Source organism: Triplophysa dalaica, chromosome 5, assembly GCF_015846415.1.
Source record: "Triplophysa dalaica isolate WHDGS20190420 chromosome 5, ASM1584641v1, whole genome shotgun sequence".
Taxonomy (NCBI): Eukaryota; Metazoa; Chordata; class Actinopteri; order Cypriniformes; family Nemacheilidae; genus Triplophysa; species Triplophysa dalaica.
The window spans coordinates 28,123,225-28,144,302 of record NC_079546.1 but is presented as its reverse complement, the minus strand read 5'-3'; the positions used below and the strand labels follow the sequence as shown (position 1 = coordinate 28,144,302).

At 40.0% G+C, this 21,078-nt stretch overlaps 5 protein-coding genes across 6 annotated transcripts in view; 1 reads left to right on the top strand and 4 right to left on the bottom strand.

The window, feature by feature from the left end:
- Window positions 1-1,238: 1,238 nt before the first annotated feature.
- Window positions 1,239-1,601, bottom strand: LOC130420475 (histone H2B-like; the record flags this gene model as incomplete). The annotated part of the gene is made up of 1 exon (XM_056747760.1): window positions 1,239-1,601. A coding segment is annotated over exon 1 (363 nt), but the record flags the coding sequence as incomplete, so codon positions are not given.
- A 676-nt stretch (window positions 1,602-2,277) lies between these two features.
- Window positions 2,278-21,078, bottom strand: part of LOC130420484 (uncharacterized) — a 116,931-nt gene continuing 98,130 nt past the window's right edge. Inside the window, exons 3-4 of the mRNA XM_056747786.1 lie at window positions 3,417-3,750; window positions 2,278-2,593 (exon numbers count right to left, since the gene is read on the bottom strand). Of these exons, the coding sequence (XP_056603764.1) occupies window positions 2,278-2,593; window positions 3,417-3,750 (650 nt within the window). The remainder of the gene's footprint in view (window positions 2,594-3,416; window positions 3,751-21,078) is intronic.
- On the bottom strand, window positions 4,406-4,792 carry LOC130420498 (histone H2A-like). Its single transcript, XM_056747801.1, has one exon. The coding sequence runs from the start codon at window positions 4,790-4,792 to the stop codon at window positions 4,406-4,408; it is 387 nt and encodes a 128-aa protein (XP_056603779.1).
- On the bottom strand, window positions 5,404-6,043 carry LOC130420488 (histone H1-like). Of its 2 annotated transcripts, XM_056747791.1 has the most exons (2): window positions 5,665-6,043; window positions 5,404-5,616 (listed from the first exon to the last, which is right to left on the bottom strand). In XM_056747791.1, the coding sequence occupies exons 1-2, from the start codon at window positions 6,040-6,042 to the stop codon at window positions 5,404-5,406; spliced, it is 591 nt and encodes a 196-aa protein (XP_056603769.1). In that variant the 5' UTR covers window position 6,043. The 2 variants fall into 2 exon arrangements, with proteins under 2 accessions (XP_056603769.1, XP_056603768.1); XM_056747790.1 differs by having other exon boundaries at window positions 5,404-6,043.
- LOC130420496 (histone H2A-like) lies at window positions 10,136-10,522 on the top strand. The gene has a single exon (XM_056747798.1). It carries the CDS (start codon window positions 10,136-10,138, stop codon window positions 10,520-10,522), a length of 387 nt encoding a protein of 128 aa, XP_056603776.1.

Below are 21,078 nucleotides of genomic sequence, written 5' to 3'. Positions count from 1 at the left end.
CACACATGTGCAGTGAGAGACACGTTATAAAAAGCAGTTCTGGAAAAGTTGTGTCAGTCACTATACTAATGATACACAAACAATTTGTGTTTGCTGGAATCTCAACTCTCACCAATGTAAATTAAATACAACATAACTAAACTGAATATATAACTGTCTTTCTGTCAGGATTATCTCTCATATTTTCAGTGAAAGAGTAGCTGGATTTATCACTGTATTTAATATCTGCAAAACCAGTGAAGTTGTCATTAAATTGCTCTTCAAGTTTTGAGAAAACATCTTATCAAAATAAGACATGTTTAGTTTATTTGAAGTTGTTCAATTGTTTGTCTATTTATCAGTGTTGTCTATCTTTAAACCATCTTTAAATTAAATAAATATTATCAAGATTATGTGCAAGTCAGAACAATGTTTACATTTGACTTTTTAAAATACTTCTAATTGTGTTTTACTGTAGACCCCTTAAAGCATTATAACAAAACGCATAAGTTCATTTTTACTTGAACATCAATCATGGTTTTACCATAGTGTAACTGTGACATTTGTAGTTAAACCAAAAAGGGGAAAACCATCAAATGTAAACATGTTTCATATGAAATAATCTCACTATGTCACATTTCCACGTCATAGATCTATAGAATAAGAGTCAGTTCTGCACACGACTGTGTTTAGTTTTGTATGAAGATCAAACACAAGAGCAGTGAAGAGAGATCTTGATCATAAATACTATAGATGACATGAATGTGTGTGATGATAAAACACCTCTATGTGTGTAAAACACTACAAGAATCTCAACTAGACATCAAACACTTTCAGTCTTTATAAAAGTTTCAGATAAAAACACACAAACTGATCAAATCTGCAGACTGACACAGACTTTCTGTAACAAGTCCAGACTGAAAACTGAGCAAAAGTCTTGTAGTGTATTTCAGCCTTAAAGCAGCTGAAGACCGAACTCTGATAGTTTATATCCGGTACAATACCGCCACCTTCTGCGACAATCGTGCAACAATAACTGAAGTCAGACCTTTACATTTATATTTACTTTAAAACATGTTTTCTTTATAAAACGATTTGTTGCTATTTTAAACGCCGTATGTCGCGTTATCATTTAAATGATAATAAACAAACACAGTAAAATGTTTCCAAACATGAGAATCTCTTTTAGCGGAATAAGTGTGTGGCTCTTAAAAGAGCCTTTGTGTGCGGCGGATGAAAGCGGCGCTTTACTTGGAGCTGGTGTACTTGGTGACGGCTTTGGTGCCCTCGGACACGGCGTGTTTGGCGAGTTCACCGGGCAGCAGCAGACGCACGGCGGTCTGGATCTCTCTCGACGTGATGGTGGAGCGCTTGTTGTAGTGCGCGAGACGAGACGACTCACCGGCGATGCGCTCGAAGATGTCGTTGACGAAAGAGTTCATGATGCCCATCGCCTTGGAAGAGATGCCGGTGTCGGGGTGGACCTGCTTGAGCACTTTGTACACGTAGATGGCGTAACTCTCCTTCCTGGACTTTCTGCGCTTCTTTCCTCCCTTAACGGCGGTCTTGGTGACGGCCTTTTTAGAGCCCTTCTTGGGCGCGGGTTTGGCTGGTTCAGGCATGATGCTTCTTCAAAAGTTAGAAAATGCTGAATGTTGAAGAGTTTTCGTCGCTGTGGTATTTATTCACTCTCACATGCAAATGTTTAGCGTAACGGAGCCTGTTGTCTGATTGCGTGTCTTCGTCGGCCGAACCCATAAAATGTGTTTATTGGTCAGCTCATAGTTTGACGGGTTGGATAGAGAGCCAATGAAAGCGTTTCCCCCCCACAGTCTCGTGTTTGAAGGTGACCCTCCCACAAGCGATTCAGTTTCCTTTGTTGGCACTTCCCGCTCTTTATCGAATTTGATTAAAAATAACCTTTATATCTGAATTAACTCTACATTATGAATGAAGTACGTCATCCTGTCATCAAAGTCACTTAAAGAGTTCGAGCAGAAAATAATTTCACCCTTTTATGATTTATTCACAAGCTTTGGGCGTGTTTACGTTTATATAGTTGATATGATGGAGTTTCTTCTTCTTCTTCTTCGCGAGAGAAGCGTTTAACAGAACATATTAATCTCATCAGTTAATAAAGAACGAGATCTCAGAAACAGAACCGGGATAATAAAAAGGGACTTTCACAGCATATCGTTTGATATGAAATAACTTCTGAAATTAAACTCCTCGAGTGAGACAGTGGGTGGCTCTTAAAAGAGCCGTTGTGTTCAATGTTTTACTTCAGAATAAACGCGTTTAACCTCCGAAGCCGTACAGAGTGCGTCCCTGTCGTTTCAGCGCGTACACGACGTCCATGGCGGTGACGGTCTTTCTCTTGGCGTGCTCGGTGTAGGTGACGGCGTCACGGATAACGTTCTCCAGAAACACCTTCAGGACACCGCGAGTCTCCTCGTAGATCAGACCGGAGATACGTTTCACTCCGCCGCGACGGGCGAGACGACGGATGGCGGGCTTGGTGATGCCCTGGATGTTATCACGCAACACTTTACGATGACGCTTCGCGCCTCCTTTTCCGAGTCCCTTTCCGCCTTTACCTCTTCCAGACATGATGCTTAATTCAGTGAGTACAGTGCAACAATGATTAGATCCGTGAACGAAGGACTTAAACATGTGCTTATAGGACCCAGTAGAAACACGCGCATGAGGGCGGGACCAGCCACGTCATTTACACGCTTTTTCTTCGCGCTTCTGCCCTCCCAATGCTTTCAGTAAATCTCTTTATAATGTAACTTAAAAAAATCACGATGTTTAAGATTTTCTAAGAAACTAAACAATTGTGTCATCATACTTCAAAATATCTCACTTTGTGTTCAGCAGAAATATTTGTAATACTATAGTAGTGGATGATACTGAAAATTGCTAATATTAACAGAACATTGAAAATTAAGGTAAATGGTTGAATTTTTGGGTGAACTAGCGCTTTAAGCTGATTTTCAGAAAATTATAGATTAGTTAGAAATGATAGACGACCACTAGCCATAATTTGCTTCGTTTTTGTCTTCTAGCAAATTGAGTAAAAGTGTGTTTGAGGAAGAGTGTAGTTGACATGTGATCAGACGCCCCTAAGAATTTAGCGCCGACTAATGGAAGAATAAACAGACGAGATATCTGCTGATTAGAGAGACACTGATAATAATGATCATCATTAATATTGAGCAATCATGTTAAACAATAATATTCATCATTGACAACTTGCGTTACTATTTATGTTTGTGAAAAACGGTGGAAATCGTGTCGTTCAGTTGATGTGGTGGCTCTTAAAAGAGCCGTTGAGTTGTTATTTAAGCGGGACTTAAGCGCGCTCTCCGCGGATGCGGCGGGCCAGCTGAATGTCTTTGGGCATGATGGTGACCCTCTTAGCGTGGATGGCGCACAAGTTTGTGTCCTCGAACAGACCGACCAGATAAGCCTCGCTGGACTCCTGCAGAGCCATGACGGCGGAGCTCTGGAAGCGCAGATCCGTCTTGAAGTCCTGAGCGATCTCTCTCACCAGGCGCTGGAAAGGCAGTTTGCGGATGAGCAGCTCGGTGGACTTCTGGTAGCGGCGGATCTCTCTCAGAGCCACGGTTCCGGGCCTGTAACGATGAGGCTTCTTCACGCCGCCGGTGGCGGGAGCGCTCTTACGGGCGGCTTTGGTGGCGAGCTGCTTCCTGGGGGCTTTGCCACCGGTGGACTTACGAGCGGTCTGCTTGGTTCTTGCCATTGCTGCTGAATCTCCTGCGTTCCGTACAGAGTATATCTGTAGAGTCTGTGTACCTGCTTATAAAGGCTAGAAAGGGCAGCGCGTCAAGGGCACTGAGACACTGGATTGGCTGATGTGTGACGTCACATCGAGACAATGAGCCAATGGCCGCGCGATATGAGTTCAAATGAAACTGGCGGGACATTGCGTTTAAATCTCGCGTCACGGACACAAGACAAGATCATCATATAATTTCTCTTTATCTCTTTATTTAATACTCGTGTAGTATTCCTCGGATCAGACATTTGCACGTTGCTGTTTAACAAAGTTCAGATAGAAAGTTCTTCATCTACAAATCAAATTAAAATAATCCTTTACGTTAAATCACAAGCGAAGCAACTAAGTTTTTTAAGGACAGAAAAGTTCGGCTTTCCCGCGCGTTTTATTTACAGAAATCCGTTGCTACTGCTACGTACGAGTAAACAGAAGCATATCTTATACAACACTTGGGGCAGGTGTCTCACATACTGATCCGTAGAATGAGAGTTCATTTATAGCAGGTCTATGATAAAGCATTAATATAATAATTATATGGATTAAAAGAGAATCCTCGTCGCTCTCTCAGTGATAATGTGGGTGGCTCTTAAAAGAGCCTTTGGTTGGTAAAGAACTGTCCCCCGTTTACTTGGTCTTAGCGGGTTTGTCGGTCTTCTTGGGCAGTAAGACCGCCTGGATGTTGGGCAACACACCGCCCTGAGCGATGGTCACGCCGCCCAGAAGTCTGTTCAACTCCTCGTCGTTACGCACGGCCAGCTGTAGATGGCGGGGAATGATCCGACTCTTCTTGTTGTCCCGAGCGGCATTTCCGGCCAACTCCAGGATCTCAGCGGTGAGATACTCGAGGACAGCGGCTAGATACACTGGAGCTCCGGCACCGACGCGATGTGCGTAATTACCTTTGCGAAGTAGCCTGTGAACACGGCCGACGGGAAACTGAAGACCCGCTCTGGATGACCTAGTCTTGGCCTTTGCTCTTGATTTGCCGCCGGTTTTACCTCTTCCACTCATTGTTGCTTAAGATATAAAATCTTCACGACTAAAGGAAGACGAAAGAAATGTGAGATGGAGATTGTGGATTTCAGCTGTTATACGTGCCTGTCGTTCGCTTATTGGTTGGAGTCTGTGAAAAGTACAAACCAATCATTGAACTTCCCTCCAAACGCCTAAGCCCGCCCATTTCTTCCCGTTTGTCTGGTTTTGTTTCAGTTTTTGGTCACGTGACCTTTCACTACATTAAATCTTATATTTGAGGTATTTTTAGACTCGTCTATTGGAAAACAACAATATGAACAAAAGCAAACATTTATACTGAAACACAACTTCAGATGTTGCGCCGATTATGAATTAAAATGCTCTGACGATCATAACTTCTGTTCTTAATTTGAACCACATTTCTCACTGCTCAGTGGTAAGAGTAAGGTTGTGGGTTCGATCCCAGATACCTTTATATGAATGTATAGGATAGTGAAACGTAAGTCGCTTTGGATGAAATCGTCAGACAAATGCGTAAATGTAAGAACACAACCATAATATCAACACATCACTGAAACACAACTCTTTAGTGGGCTGGTGGTGGCTCTTAAAAGAGCCTTTTGTAATAGAAAGTCTGGAGAAGTAATTTACTTCTTTTTCGGGGCGGCCCTTTTAGGCTTCGCTGCTTTGGGCTTTGTCGTCTTGGGTTTTGCAGCCTTGACCTTCTTGGGGCTTTTAGCGGCTTTCTTCGGACTCTTGGCTGCTTTCTTGGGGGCCGCTGGCTTCTTCGCCTTCTTGGGGCTCTTCGTTGCCTTTTTAGCGGCGGTGGCGGCAGGTTTCTTGACCTTCTTGGGAGATTTCTTGGCGGCGGTCTTCTTCGCCGCTGCGGTCTTCGGCTTCTTTGCAGCAGCGGCGGGCTTCTTCACTGCGGGCTTCTTTGCTTTAGGAGCGGCTTTCTTCGCTGGCTTCTTAGTCTCGACTTGTTTTTTGTTGAGTTTGAAAGATCCTGAAGCTCCGGTTCCTTTAGTCTGGACCAGCGTGCCTTTAGTCACGAGGCTCTTGATGGCGAGCTTGACGCGGGAGTTGTTCTTCTCCACATCGTATCCGCCGGCGGTGAGAGCTTTCTTCAGGGCGGCCAGAGACACACCGTTTCTCTCCTTGGAGGCCGTCACGGCTTTAACGATGAGATCACTCGCGCCTGGACCCGCTGTCTTGGGTTTGGCTGCAGATTTCTTCTTGGGCGCTTTCGCCGGCGGGGCTGCTGGAGCTGGAGCGGTTTCTGCCATTTCTCTGTTCAGATCTGTACTGTCACACTACAGTTGATCAATAATGCGGCGCTGCGCTCTTAAACACTACATGAGAACCATTTAGACTCAGCTCGACCTGTCAGTGCCTCTGTGAGCCGCAAACTCTTGTGTTTTCTCCTGCGACATTTTAAGTAAATATCAGAGTTTTAAAATCATTTGACGGAGTAAAACCAGCGTGAACACAGAGCAGAGATCCAGAGCTTTATTCAGACACTAAACTACACGACAGTAAAGGGTTTATTATTTCACTGTTACATTAAAAACACGACCAGCATCGATCTCTGGAGAAAAGCTGCGCATGAATTTCATGTGATTTGTTTGTGTAAACATTGATGAAACATTAAACATGTTTTCTGTTTATTTAACATACATGTAATAAATGACTTGAGTTAAGTTAATGTCATTCAGGGACTTGTAAAGTGTTGCACACAGAAGTTGTTTTGATCAGATTGAAACACACGAACACTCTCGAGGTATTTGTGTGAATGACACAACGCTGTTTGTGTTACTGATGTGTAAATGTGTTATATTCAGACTGACGAAACGATAGAACGGATAATAAATATGGATTAAACATAATAAAAACTAAACCTTTTTAGCCAGTATTGACATGAAACCGCTCATATATCGAATGATCTAAATTTTTGTGTGTGTGTGTGTGTGTTTTCTAGAGATGGAAAAATTACTGTTTGTGTTGTATTTATCTATTTCTTTTTTTCTTACAGACAAGTAATCTAATTGCAGTCAGTCTTGGGTTCTGATTGATTGAAACGTTAAAACAGTTATTATTGTAATTTTATTTAGTGTTTTATCTTCTGTAAATTCTGTTTTTTGTTTTTTTTTGCAGACATATTGAACACAAGTACTCTTAACTTTAAATTATGAGTCTGTCTGTAAAAGAAAACTGTGAATCGGTCCTGTCTTGATGTCTTTGGCATACAGTCATGGCCAAAATTGTTGACACCCCTGACATTTTTCCAGAAAATCAAGTATTTCTCACAGAAAACTATTACATTAACACATGTTTATTCCCATTGTGTGTATAGGAACAAAACAAAAAAAAGGAGGGAAAAAAGCGAATTTGACAAATGTCACACAAAACTACAAAAATGTGCTGGACAAAATTATTGGCACCCTTAACTTAATGTGTTTGCACACCCTTTGGAACAAATAACTGAAATCAATCGCTTCCTATAACCATCAATAAACTTCTTACACCTATCATCTGGTATTTTGGACCACTCTTCCTTTGCAAACCGCTTCTGGTCTCTCATATTGGAAGGGCGCGTTTTCCCAACAGCAATTTTAAGATCTCTCCACAGGTGTTCAATAGGATTTAGATCTGGACTCTTTGCTGGCCACGTCAAAAAGCACCCAGAAATGGATGGCAACAAAGCGCTGGAGAGTTCTGAAGTATGTTTGGGGTCATTGTCCAGCTGGAAGACCCACGATCTCGGACGCAAACCCAGCTTTCTGACACTGAGCCCCACATTGCGACCCAAAATCCTTTGGTAATCCTCAGATTTCATGCACAAAACAACCCCAAAACATCTTTGAACCACCATATTTGACTGTAGGAACTGTGTTATTTTCTTTGTAGGCCTCATTCCGTTTTCTGTAAATAGTAGAATGACGTGCTTTACCAAAAAGCTTTATCTTGGTCTCATCTGTCCACAAGACGAATTTCCCAGAAGGCTTTGGCTTACTCAAGTACATTTTGTCAAACTGTAGTCTTGCTTTTTTTATGTCTCCGTGTCAGCAGTGGGGTCCTCCTGGGTCTCCTGCCATAGCGTTTCATTTCATGTAAATGTTGACGGATAGTTCGCGCTGACACTGATGCACCCTGAGCTTGCAGGACAGATTTAATTTCTTTGAAACTTGTTTGGGGCTGCTTATCCACCATCCGGACTATCCTGCGTTGCAACCTTTCATCAATTTTTCTCTTCCGTCCACGTCCAGGGAGATTAGCAACAGTGCCATGGGTTGCAAACTTCTTGATAATGTTGCACACTGTGGACAAAGGAACATCTAGATCTCTGGAGATGGACTTGTAACCTTGAGATTGTTGATATGTTTCCACAATTTTGTTTCTCAAGTCCTCAGACAGTTCACTTCTCCTCTTTCTGCTGTCCATGCTTAGTGTGGCACACACAGACACACAATGCCATGACCAAGTCAACTTCTCCCCATTTTGTCTGCTTTCAGGTGTGATTTTTTTTATTGCCCACACCTGTGACTTGCCCCAGGTGAATTTAAAGGAGCATCACATGCTTGAAACAATCTTATTTATCCACTATTTTGAAAGGGTTTTGTGTGACATTGTCAAATTTGCTTTTCCCTCCTTTTTTTTTGCTTTGTTCCAATACACACTAAGGGAATAAACATGTGTATAGTTAAACATGTGTTAATGCAATACCTTTATGTGGGAAATACTTGATTTTCTGGAAAAAATTCAGGGGTGTCAACAATTTTGGCCATGACTGTAAACTGACTTGTTTTAAAGATTAATCTTTTATTAATTAAACTGCTTTATTCAGTCACTATACTGTCACAATCTGAATCTGAAGGTGCTTAAATGTCTGAAATTATACATAGACAGGAAATGTGCTAATTTAAATGTCTTCATTGTCAACTAATATATTTGTATATATATATAAAAAGGTTTTTGAAATGGATGACTTTGACTAAATAATGAAATAGAGCAACCAATAAAAGCTCAGATGAAAAGTGTTGTTTAAAAAGCATCTTATAGAAACCTCAAGTAGTTGATGATAAAATAAATTTCTGCAAATTTCATGCAAATAATGATTGAGGATGTATATAACAGGTTTATAGCAGATAAATAATATTTTTTATTTTATTGTTTAGATTTTTTCAGTCACAACCTGGTCCACAGTGGCCTTTTTCTAAATGTGGAAAAAAATACAAATGAATGATGAATTAAGTGTTTGAGGTGTTGGCAGATGAGATGTGTTTTCAGATGATTCTTAAAGACAGACACAGAATCTGATGATCTTGAATTAGCGGTCAGATCATTACACACATGTGGAACAGATCCACAGAAGATGAGTGAGAGAGATTTTTGACCTTTTTGTGATCACATCACAAGACGTGGTTCATGTGCAGAGCGCAGGGATCTGACGGGTACATAAGTCTGTATGAGCGAGTGAAGATATGGAGCTGCAGAACCAGTGGTGGTCTTGCAGGCCGAGAGCAGAGCTTTGAGTTTGATGAGAGCGACTACAGGAGTCAATGTAACCGAATGAAGAGAGGAGTGATGTGTGACATTAGATTGAATTTCCTCTTTAGTGTGTGTTGATAAGAAAATAATGTAGTGCAATTTCTTTATTGTCATGACAAATATTGTACATTTAAATTTTTAAAGAACACAACTAATATTACCATATTCAATTAACTTCACATCCTTGAGATTGCAGAAGTGTAAACATGTGACAGAGTTAATTAAACTTTAAATGATAATCAGGAAATACTTTCCTGTATGAGAAGAAGAGATGTAACATAAAGTGATTATTCACCCCAAAAATTAATAGTCTGTTATCATTTACTCAACCACAGGTTGTTTGTCCAGTTTAAATATCTTTGTTCTTATGAACATGAAGGAAGAGATTTGGAAGAATGTCGCTAACCAAACAGATTTCATCCCCTATGACTCCCATTGTATTTATTTGATGTCCTATGGCAGCAAATGGGGGATGAGATCTGTTTGGATACTCAAATTCTTCCAAAAAGCATTCTTTGTGTTTAGCTTAGTGTTAGTTTTGGAACAATCTGATGGTAAGTAAATAAAGACAGATTTGTTTAATTTTGGATGAACTATCACTTTAAGTTTGTTCATTATATCAAAACTGTTGTGCGTCACACAGCATCTGTGAGGAGATGAGAAAGAGGGGGTTGGGCTTTGAGTTTGGAGGGAAGTTGAGTGATTGGTTTAAAAGTATTACCGACTCCGACCAATAGTCGACAGAGAGACGGGTAGAAATTTTGAGAACTGCAGCGCAGAGGCTTCATCTTTCTTTCTCACAGAGTAAGTAAACTACCACAGCTGAAGAAAATGAGCGGCAGAGGCAAAACCGGCGGCAAAGCGAGAGCTAAGGCCAAGACTCGCTCCTCTAGAGCAGGACTTCAGTTCCCCGTGGGCCGCGTCCACAGACTCCTCCGTAAAGGCAACTATGCGCATCGTGTGGGTGCTGGTGCCCCAGTGTATCTGGCCGCCGTGCTCGAGTACCTGACCGCTGAGATCCTCGAGTTGGCCGGAAACGCTGCTCGTGACAACAAGAAGACTCGCATCATCCCCCGTCACCTGCAGCTGGCGGTGCGCAACGACGAGGAGCTGAACAAGCTTTTGGGCAGAGTGACCATCGCTCAGGGCGGCGTTCTGCCCAACATCCAGGCCGTGCTGTTGCCAAAGAAGACCGAGAAGCCCGCCAAGACCAAGTAAACGGGCGACAGTTCGTTTCAAACCAAAGGCTCTTTTAAGAGCCACACACTTCTCCGATAAAAGAACGATGTGATTCCTGTGTCTCCCTGCCGGTTAATTACAAACTAAATGTGCACATTCTGCTTTCAATTCATAAACCTGTATTTGATATTAATATTACTGCTCTTGAGAGTTTACTTGTACTCGTTTACACTTATCACGTTGTTTTATCTGAAGCGACTAATCAAATGTTCAGTCAAACAGCTGAAGAATATTTGTAGTCTCGAGTAATGTATAACCGGCTCTCGTAAATAGAAGTTGAGCGCTTGTGTCAGTAAATGTGTTCATGCTGAACTCATGATGCGATGTGTAGAAATATTATGTTAAGGTGCAAATTTCTAAAATAAAGATAAACTTAAAAGTCACGCTTATTTGTAGATTATGTTGTACTCGTCTAGATTAGAAGAGCATGGCGCTAACAACGCCGAGGTCATGGGTTCGACCCCAGGGGATTAACCACACTTAGAAAAAAATGTAAAAGATAATGTGATGTAACTTAAGTCACTTTTGATAAAATCATCTGCCAAATACATAAATGTATATTTACTGATTTACTGAAGACTTTGGAGGGCGGAGCTGTGACGAAAATAAAAAAACATGACCCTCTTTTCACTATTGTGTTTCTACAAGGTCCTGTAGGTACGTACAATATGCCTCTGCAGTTCCCTGTTCATTACAACGTTCGAAGTTTTACTCTGACTGACTAGACTGATCCTTCATGACTTCGCTGCTAGATTTTTTATTTGCTCTTTCAGAGGTGTGTGGAGGATTTACGGCCACTTTACCCTCATTGGCTAGTGAGTTTTTGATTGACTGAAGACAGTGCAGTGATTAGAGACAGATCTGCATGCAGTTTTCTGTTTTGTTTTTTTATGTAGTGCTTGTACTTAAATCACTTTCTTATTTAGTTAGTATTAGCAGGGTTAATAATGTAACGGAGGCAAGGTAGTGAAGAGCTTTGCAGTATGTAAACCTCACTCCCCGGCCTCAAGGACGCTCTAGCGACAGATGCTAGAGACTGCGGTCTTTAACCTCCTCGCTAGAGCGCCCGACTCCCATGCAGGACCAAACCGGTTCGAGGCCCGCTGAGAGCGGTGCGGAGCGTTCCGGTTACACTAACTCTAACGCAGGGTGGGACACACACTTTCAGGCTCTTCCCTCTGTGACAACAAGCCAACGTTGAGTAAATACAGAATTGTTTACTTTCATTTTTACTGGCACAAAAATAACTCCAAACATATTCATCCTCTGTTTTCCAAACAAGCAAATATCTTCTTCAATATTGCTGGTGTTGCTGAACATGTGTCTGTCGCCTGCTTCAACATCGTCCCTGATGTGGCATTTATATAGCGCATTATTGTGTATTGCTGTACACCGAAAGCGCTTTAAAATCACATGAGGGGGGGTCTCTCCTCAACCAGCACCAGTGTACCAGATAGTCTTGTATAACTTTAACATCCTGTCTTGATAATGTCTGCCCTCTCACATCTAGGCCTGCACGTATAACACCCTCTTGCCCCTGTCTGTCTGAGACTATCTCACCATCAGATCAAGCTAAGGGCTGCGGAGAGGAAGTGGTGCAAGTCTAGAGATCCTGTTGACCTCATTAAGTATCAATATCTTCTCAACACCTTTGTACTGATTTGTACTGACATTGTTCTAAGACTGATGTCCTGCCTGTCATTTTAAACTTATGGAGACAAGAGCTTAGTCTCTGTCATCTGTCCTAATTCTGTTTAACACTTGACACTGTGAACCACCAGATCCTGCTGAGTTTGTGCTGTCAGTTTTGGATTTAGTGTTGTGAAATCACAGATGTAGTATATTCTGAAATCTGAATAAATAAGATTTCTATTGATGTATGAGTTGTTAGAATAGGACAATATCTGACTGAGATACAACCGTTTAAAACTCAGGATTCTCTGCCAATGGGGTAAGAATAATAATCTTGAATTGAGTGACTTACTAAAATGTAAACCTTAATTCAAGATTACTTTTCTTACCTCATTGGCATATTTTTTTTTGCTTGTTTTAAACAAACATTCACTGAAAATTCATATGTTTTTACTAAAAACAAGACTTATTTTCATCGGTAATTTTGCTCATCAAGAAAATGCATCTTGATTCAAGTTTATTTGTTGACATTTTCACTGAAAAACAAGAACAAAGACTAAGTGAGAAAGTAATTTTTTTGCAGTACACAGTGTCTCTCATAAACAACTTCACAGGCAATTTTCTCAATATTTAGGTTTTTGCACTCTCAGATTTTTGCTTGTTTTAAGCAAAAATTCACTGAAAAAAAAAAAAAAAAATATTAAAAAAAAACTTGTTTTCTTAGGTTAATTCACTTGTCAAGAAAATGCATCTTGATTTTTAGAATGTTTAGACATTTTTACTGGAAAACAAGAAAATATACATTTATACATTTAAGGTAGGAAATGTACAAAATATCTACATGGAACATGATCTTTACTGTTGATAATTTTGACCCGTAAGATGTATTTTTGTCTTTTAGTAAAAATGTTCCCGTGCTACTTAACGTTTTGTCAATCAGGGTCACAAACGAACAAACAAATAGATTATAAAGAAAAAGATGGGCCCATTCTAAACAAGAGGGGACAACCAAACATACATTACATTTACCACATATCACTAAACACATCGAAATATACAAATGAACAAATACAGCTGAAATCAAAACTAAAGGAAAGGTAACTTAACCAAATAATATAAACCTCAGTGAAGGAATCAAATCAGCAAAGATTCAGGTTTCTACTAAAAGCATTACACACATATGTGTAAAATCTGATCAAATAAAGCTCGTCTGTAATTTACTCTGTTAGTCATAAAGAGAGGATTTTATTCCTAAACTGCTGACATCACTGTGTCTTCTGGATGAGCGTTCTGAGTCCTTCTTCTGTTTTCTGAGAAGATAAAAGTCAATAAAAGTGATGAAGTTCTGCTGTTTGTTTTCTGGATTGTTTCAGGTGAATGTGAATGATGATGATGATGATGATGATGAAAACTCACGCGCTCTTCCTGCACAGATGATCTGAAGAAGAATGACAGTAGGAGCAGCAAACACTGACACCTCAACAATCACTAGAATCACTAGAAGACACAAGAACACCATTAAATCCATCAAACTCTCAAACACTACACATGAGAAACAAACACAAGATGAGTTCAGTGAGAGTTTCACTCATGTACTTATGTAACAGGACACATGGATCACAATCAACACTTCATACCTCTTATTATTATTGATGTTGTAGTTGATGCTGTAAAAAACATAGTTTAGTTAAGATGAGTCATAATGTGCACACACACAAACACACAAAAACACACAGACGGTGGTGAGGATATCTCAGGGTTTGTGGTGGTCACTAGAATCTTGTTTGAATCTGTAGAAGATGATGAATGTTCAGAGACATCATACTGTAGAACATCACAATCATATTTCATGTTTATGTCATTTCTTCATCATCAGTACAGAGTTTAATGACTGAAGTCACTTTGAGTTCAGGACACTCCTGTCAGAGTGATGTCTTACCTGTAAATCTGACAGTATATGTGACTGAGGTCTTGATGTCATTCTTGTGTTTGAGCACACATCTCAACTCTGTGTTGTCGTCTTCATTCACGAGTGTTGTAGTCAGAGAGATGAGACAGAGTTCATCTGATCTAATCTGATATCTGGAGTCTGTCTGTAGATCAACATCAGTCTGATTCATCCACACCAGCTGAAATCCATCATCACTGAACACATAACCACAGTCATATGTAAACAGCCGACAGGAGAGAGTGACAGATGTGTTTGCTCTTATCTCAGTCTGTGATGATGATGATGATGATGAAGACACTGAAACACAAATCACACAACACACTCTCAGTACTCATGAGTTTCAGTGAAAACACAAGAGATAAAGAGAACTGTGATCTGAAGTTAAACATGTGTTCATATAAATGAAGAGAAACACTGACCATGAAGAACATGTAGATAAACAGATGAATCATTTCCATGTTGATGTCCATTCACATATTGTCTGCAGGTGTAAACTCCACCATCATGTTGTGTTGTTTTATAGATGTTGAGAGAGCAGTCAGATGTCAGACTCAGTCTCTCAGATCTCTCTGTGTTATTCTTATTTATTCCTCCAGTAAACACTTCTTCAGATGATGATCTTGTATAATTGTTGTAGATCCATGTAGTTGAGGAGCATTGATGAAGAGAAGCATTAGAGGACAGAGACACACTTTCACCAGAACTGATGAACACATGAGTGTGTTGTGCTTCACTCACACCTGAAACATCAGATGACATCATTCATATTAATACATCACAATATATTCAAACTGTTTAATATTTATCTCTCAATGACAGATAGAGTTTTCTTATTTTAATATCACATAAATCAGAAGATTTGACAGTAAATCATGTGATCTAGTTCCTTTATCCCTTTTCACCAAGAAATGCTGGTAAATTACTGGTAAAGTCATTCAGGTAATGTCCTGTTCACACAAGCAATGGCATTCTGTTCATTTAACGGTAAGACAGAGTTCACACAGCTGTCTCAAAATATCAGTAATATGATGTCATCAAGCGGACGTTCAACTGGAGTTATATTTGAAAATATGTGACGGTTTGATTATATATCTGAACACAATAAATCTTATATAAACACTGTGAGAGTTAACTTGATCATTTTTTAACACTGGTGATTTTTCTCTGAACGAATGTGTTGTTGATGTTTGGGTCAAACACTTGCTCTTAACTCAACACTGCGCTGTGCTGCTCTTGTGTGGGATGGACGGTGTACAGTCACTTTATGTATTTATGGTAATAAAGATCTGCTCATGTGAGACGGCATGTCAAAGACGAAGGGGGCAAACTAACATGAGATGAGAGAACTGCTCCGCCATCTTCTGTTTCTGTGACTGAAGCTGGATACCTTTTGTGTTTCATCTATTGAATCTGCATGAATGCTGATGACTGTGATGATGCTAAAGCAGCCTTATTAAACTTAAAGGAACTATTACAGCTTTTGCTTGTGTCAGTTCTTTTCTCTGGCAAATATGTTGGCTTGACAGAGCCAACATACTGTTTGTGTGTTCTAAGCTTATTATTCTTATTCTTATTCTTATTCTTATTCTTATTATCACTATTATTATTATTATTGTCGTCCCCAAAATTTCTGACTGGTACTCCTTCTAAAGCTTTCAAGCTACATCTACTAAACTTTCAACGAACTGATCCAAAAACCAGACTCTCAAAACAACCAAATTTCCCATAGACTTAACATTGGGACAAACTTTGTCGGCTCATAACTTAAAGTAAGGATGTAGTAACTTGTGAGTTACCACGTTTGAAGAGTCTGGCAGGCTCTATGAGAACATACATCACAATGGGGTGTCAGTTGCACCCCTGGGGTGAAGGAGCCCTCCAAAAACCCCCCTATAATTTTAATGGAAGGGCGTTATAACTGTCCCATGTTGAATATCTTCGCAGTACAACCACTTAGAGACAAGGGGATGGGCTCATTTTACTCAGGCAATAAACCAGTATCCCAGAAACTTCATTAAGCTATGAAGCAACGTCCATAGCAACAAAACATGTAAACTTAGCAACCATATAACCAGACCTATAACTCTACATCAGAACATTGTAGAGACATGGGGATTGGTTTGTTTCATTTGAGGCTTGACAAATCATCAGTTGACTTCTGCTAAGCCACGCACATAGCAACCAAACAGGTAAGCCTTGCGACCGTTTTGCAATACCTATATCTCTTTATCAAAACATCGTAGAGCCATAGGGGTTAGTTCATTTCACTAATGGCTTGGAGTATCATACTAGCAGCATGCTAATTTTGCTAGCGAAAAGGTTAATCAAGCTAACAACATACTAAGCCCGGTTTTTAGACACTGGGGTCACATAATTTTTTCCATCATGTTAGAAGATGTTTAACAATAAAATCTTTCAAATTATTTCAAACTCTTCAGGACAGGCTTTGTCAAGCCAACATAAAGTTTGGTCTCGAATTTTACAATCTAGTTTTACTTCTTTCTCTACAAATCCTGACATTGCGGGACAACAGGGAGATGGAAAACTTTAAAACTGACCTGAACTATATGAGGACAAATGCAGAGACGCAAGAAACTGCAAGCAGAAACAGAAATGTTCATACATACAGATACACTGAAAGTGCACGAGTGACGTGGGCAGTTTGGCAAATACATGAGAAAGTGTTTCCCACTGTTTTAAACCACTTCAGTGCATAAATGTTAAAGTGTTATGACTGTGCCAAAGCAGTCAGTGTCATGCGTTGTATGTCCTCTTAACGGTAATCTTCATTCTTCATTCCCATATCCCCACTTACTGGAATTTGCCGGTAATGTTACTATTTCTATTACTGAAAAATTGGAAGTACCGATTTAAAGTAAAGGTCCTGTTCACACAAAAAAAGGACTATTGACTTTTTGCATCACACTTTTGAATGTGACAATAAGACACATGAACTCTATGATAAATGTGACATGAGAGGAAACTGAACATGTTTGTCAGAATGTCAGTGAGAGTAATGAAATGAAATCGGATGAAATAAATGTGTTGTATAGTTTACCTGTGAATAGTGAAGAGAGAAGGATCAGTCCCAGCAGACATTTATCACTCTTCTCAGTCATGTTGTGTTTCTCTTACTGAGTCTCTTCTCATCATCTACTTATAGTTCTTCATGAGAACATTTGTAACTCTTCCTGTGTTTCTCATTTCCTCTTTTCTCATCGACTGAGTCATGACACTATTATAGACTAGAACACATTCTGTAGTTTAATGGTGATATTTATAAAATACTTCTGTTGTCTTAAAATAATTGGACACAGTGCTCAGTTATGACTTTTGTTGTCAGAGACTTTAACAGGACTAACATGATGAAGGTTTTCTCCAAATTCATTCAACACAAGACTTTCCTGCCCGAGCAGAGCAGACACACAGCCATCATTAAAGCTGATCACACCTCCGTTCTTCTGTCTCCACACACACACAAAAGAAAACTTGAATGAGGTCATCTTCACACTTCTTACAAACCAGAGATCAGCAGATTACCCATGATGCAGCAGACACAGAATTAATAAACACAATAACGTTGTCAAGGATTACATCATTATGTCCACTGCATTGGTAAAGACAGAGTGTTTGTTTTTCCATTAATATGACAATGAATACAGTTAAATATGTCATTTATTCATAATCATGCAAAATTCTTCAGTTATGCTTTAATTATGAAGTTATAACACTGGAAAATAATAAGTAGTAGTAATTTTTTAACACGTTCACATACACGAGATTAAGTAAAAACATGCAAGATTTAACTTTGTACAGATAAGGTTACAGATGAAGCCTAACTGCCAACACTGACATCTCTGTGGGAATAATCGACAAAAGATACTTGATATAAAATTTACTTTATTTTAAATGTAGAAATAAATAAACACAATGAGGATGTTAAAAACAACTGCAGCTTGGAAAACAAGCGAGTATATTAAGAGTACGCTAATATAGATCTTTAGAAGTCGTGATACACAAACAGCGCTGTGAAAAAGAAGGCAATGTTATACGTGCGTACACACACACAAAAGCAGGACATGAGTGAGGTCATCTTCACACTTCTTCCAAACCAGAGATCTGCAGATTACCCATGATGCAGCAGTCACACACATTAATAAACACACTAACTCTGTCACAGATTATATCATGTATGTTCACCGCCGAACCCAAATGACCAAATAAAACCAAGTTTTTGTTTTTCTAGTAACATGACAATTATTACAGTTAAATATGACATTTATTCATACAAAGAAACCTTCACTTATGCTTTAAATATGAAGTTATAACACTGGAAAATAATAAGTAGTTGGAATGATTTTTGACACATTCACATGTGCGCTTGTGCTGTTGTGGCAGAATTGTGTTTCCATTGTTACAAATGACATTAACACATAACTGTTTATATATCTGAGCCAAGGTATCTTTAATTTTGGGCAGTGGATTAGCCAATGAGAATGTGTTATGCTGGTTGGAGCTGACTATTGTCTGGCGCTTTGTGCACTTCTGGGTTTTCTTTGCACACAAGGTGGAGTTTTATTCAACTCCGGTCCTGGAGGGCTAGTGATCTGCATAGTTTGGTTCCAACCCAAATCCAACACCCCTGCTCATCATTTTCTAGTAATCATGAACAAAGCCATTTTAGAAGAAAAGCCTTTAGCAAAAACTCCATATCGGCTAATGCTACTGCCGTTGTCACAGTTGTGTTATGTTTTGTTTGGTTTTTTCCTCCCCTGGTTTGTCTCATTATTAGTTAATTGTTTCCTTGCCTGTTTTCACTTGTTTCATTATTAGTTCATTGTTTTTCACCTGTTCCTCATCATTGTTAATTAGTCCTGCACCTGATTCTGTTTTCCCTGAGTGTTTTCCCTGAGTGTTTTCCCTGTGTATTTAAGCCCTGTGTGTTCCTTAGTTCATTGTCCAGTATTGTGAATGTTAGCTAGTGTTATGGTCGTGATTTATTGTTTGCCTTTTTATTTTATATTATAGTACCTATTTTAGAAGGCCCTTTGATTGGATGTTCTTCGCGACCAGCACCCCTGACAGCCGTGGCTTCAGCCGTACACAGGGAAGGAGACCAGAGGCTGTTTTTTTATGGACGTCAATGGATGGTTGAGACAAGCCGGACTCACTTACAGCATCATCATAGAATTTAACAGTAATATTTAACGATGGCTTTTAGGTTTCAGCAGTTATGTGAAAACTTGAATATATATATTTATTTTGTTGAATGAAACTAAAGTGTTTCAATGAATTCATTTGAAATGTAATGACTTGTGACTGTTGGTTTGGCTGAGTGTAAAAGCAGTCGGGGTCTATCAGCGGCGGAGTCTGAGGTGCGGTCCAGGCTTGCCGAGGGTCTGCTCCAGAGGTCTTTTCTCATGATGGCTAATTTTTTTAGGGGGGGTCATATACGAGATGCAGTTGTGTTGGGGTTGTGCAGACAACAGACGAAGATCTTGCGCTTAACGCATTGGTCACATACAGTTGTGTTCAAAATTATTCAACCCCCAATGCTGTAAATGGTTTTAGGGAATTTAGTGTACATTTGTAATTGTATTCAGAATGAAATCCTACAAGGACTTCTTAAAGAACCATATGCAACTAAAATGACATCAACTAGTTTTGTAATACAGTAGTAATTGTTTCTTTTGTGAATTCTTCATTGACATAATTATTCAACCACTTAAAGACTACCACTCTGAAGAACAGAGGTTCAATGAAGTGTTTTCAATCAGGTATTGAAAACACCTGTGGATATCAGGGAGCAGCAATAAAGCCCAATAAGCACCAATTAGGCAGCTTTAAAATGACTGTGATACTCTCAAGAGAATGGTCCAGGAAGACAAGAGAAGGGTGATTACTCTTCACAGGAAGGGCAATGGCTATAAGAAGATTGCAAAGATGTTAAACATACCAAGAGACACCATAGGAAGCATCATTCGCAAATTCAAGGCAAAGGGCACTGTTGAAACGCTACCTGGTAGTGGCAGAAAGAAGATGCTGACTTCGACTGCTGTGCGCTACCTGAAGCGTAGAGTGGAGAAAAGTCCCTGTGTGACTGCTGAGGAACTGAGAAAAGATTTGTCAGATGTGGGTACTGAAGTTTCTGCTCAGACAATACGGCGCACCCTTAGTAATGAAGGCATCCATGCCAGAACTCCCAGGCGCACCCCCTTGCTGTCCCCAAAGAATAAGAAGAGTCGACTGCAGTATGCCAAAAGTCATGTGGACAAACCACAGAAGTTTTGGGATAGTGTTCTGTGGACTGATGAAACAAAATTAGAACTGTTTGGGCCCATGGATCAACGCTATGTTTGGAGGAGGAAGAACAAGGCCTATGAAGAAAAGAACACCTTGCCTACTGTGAAGCATGGCGGGGGGCCAATCATGCTTTGGGGCTGTTTTGCTTCTGCAGGTACTGGGAAGCTTCAGCGTGTGCAAGGTACCATGAATTCTCTTCAGTACCAGGAGATATTGGATGACAATGTGATGCAGTCCATCACAAACCTGAGGCTTGGAAGACGTTGGACCTTTCAACAGGACAATGATCCCAAGCATACCTCCAAGTCCACTAGAGCATGGTTGCAGATTAAAGGCTGGAACATTTTGAAGTGGCCATCGCAGTCACCAGACTTAAATCCGATTGAGAACCTCTGGTGGGACTTAAAGAAAGCAGTTGCAGCGCGCAAGCCTAAGAATGTGACTGAACTGGAGGCTTTTGCCCATGATGAATGGGCGAAGATACCCGTAGATCGCTGCAAGACACTTGTGTCAAGCTATGCTTCACGTTTAAAAGCTGTTATAACTGTAAAAGGATGTTGTACTAAGTACTAAGATTGAATGTCACTTGGGGGTTGAATAAAACTGATAATGATGTGAGCTCAGAAAAGACATTTGTGGTTATTTCATT

Coding starts and splice junctions, on each gene's coding strand:
- LOC130420498 (XM_056747801.1), bottom strand. CDS start 4,792: ATGAGTGGAAGAGGTAAAACCGGCGGCAAATCAAGAGCAAAGGCCAAG.
- LOC130420488 (XM_056747790.1), bottom strand. CDS start 6,042: ATGGCAGAAACCGCTCCAGCTCCAGCAGCCCCGCCGGCGAAAGCGCCC.
- LOC130420496 (XM_056747798.1), top strand. CDS start 10,136: ATGAGCGGCAGAGGCAAAACCGGCGGCAAAGCGAGAGCTAAGGCCAAG.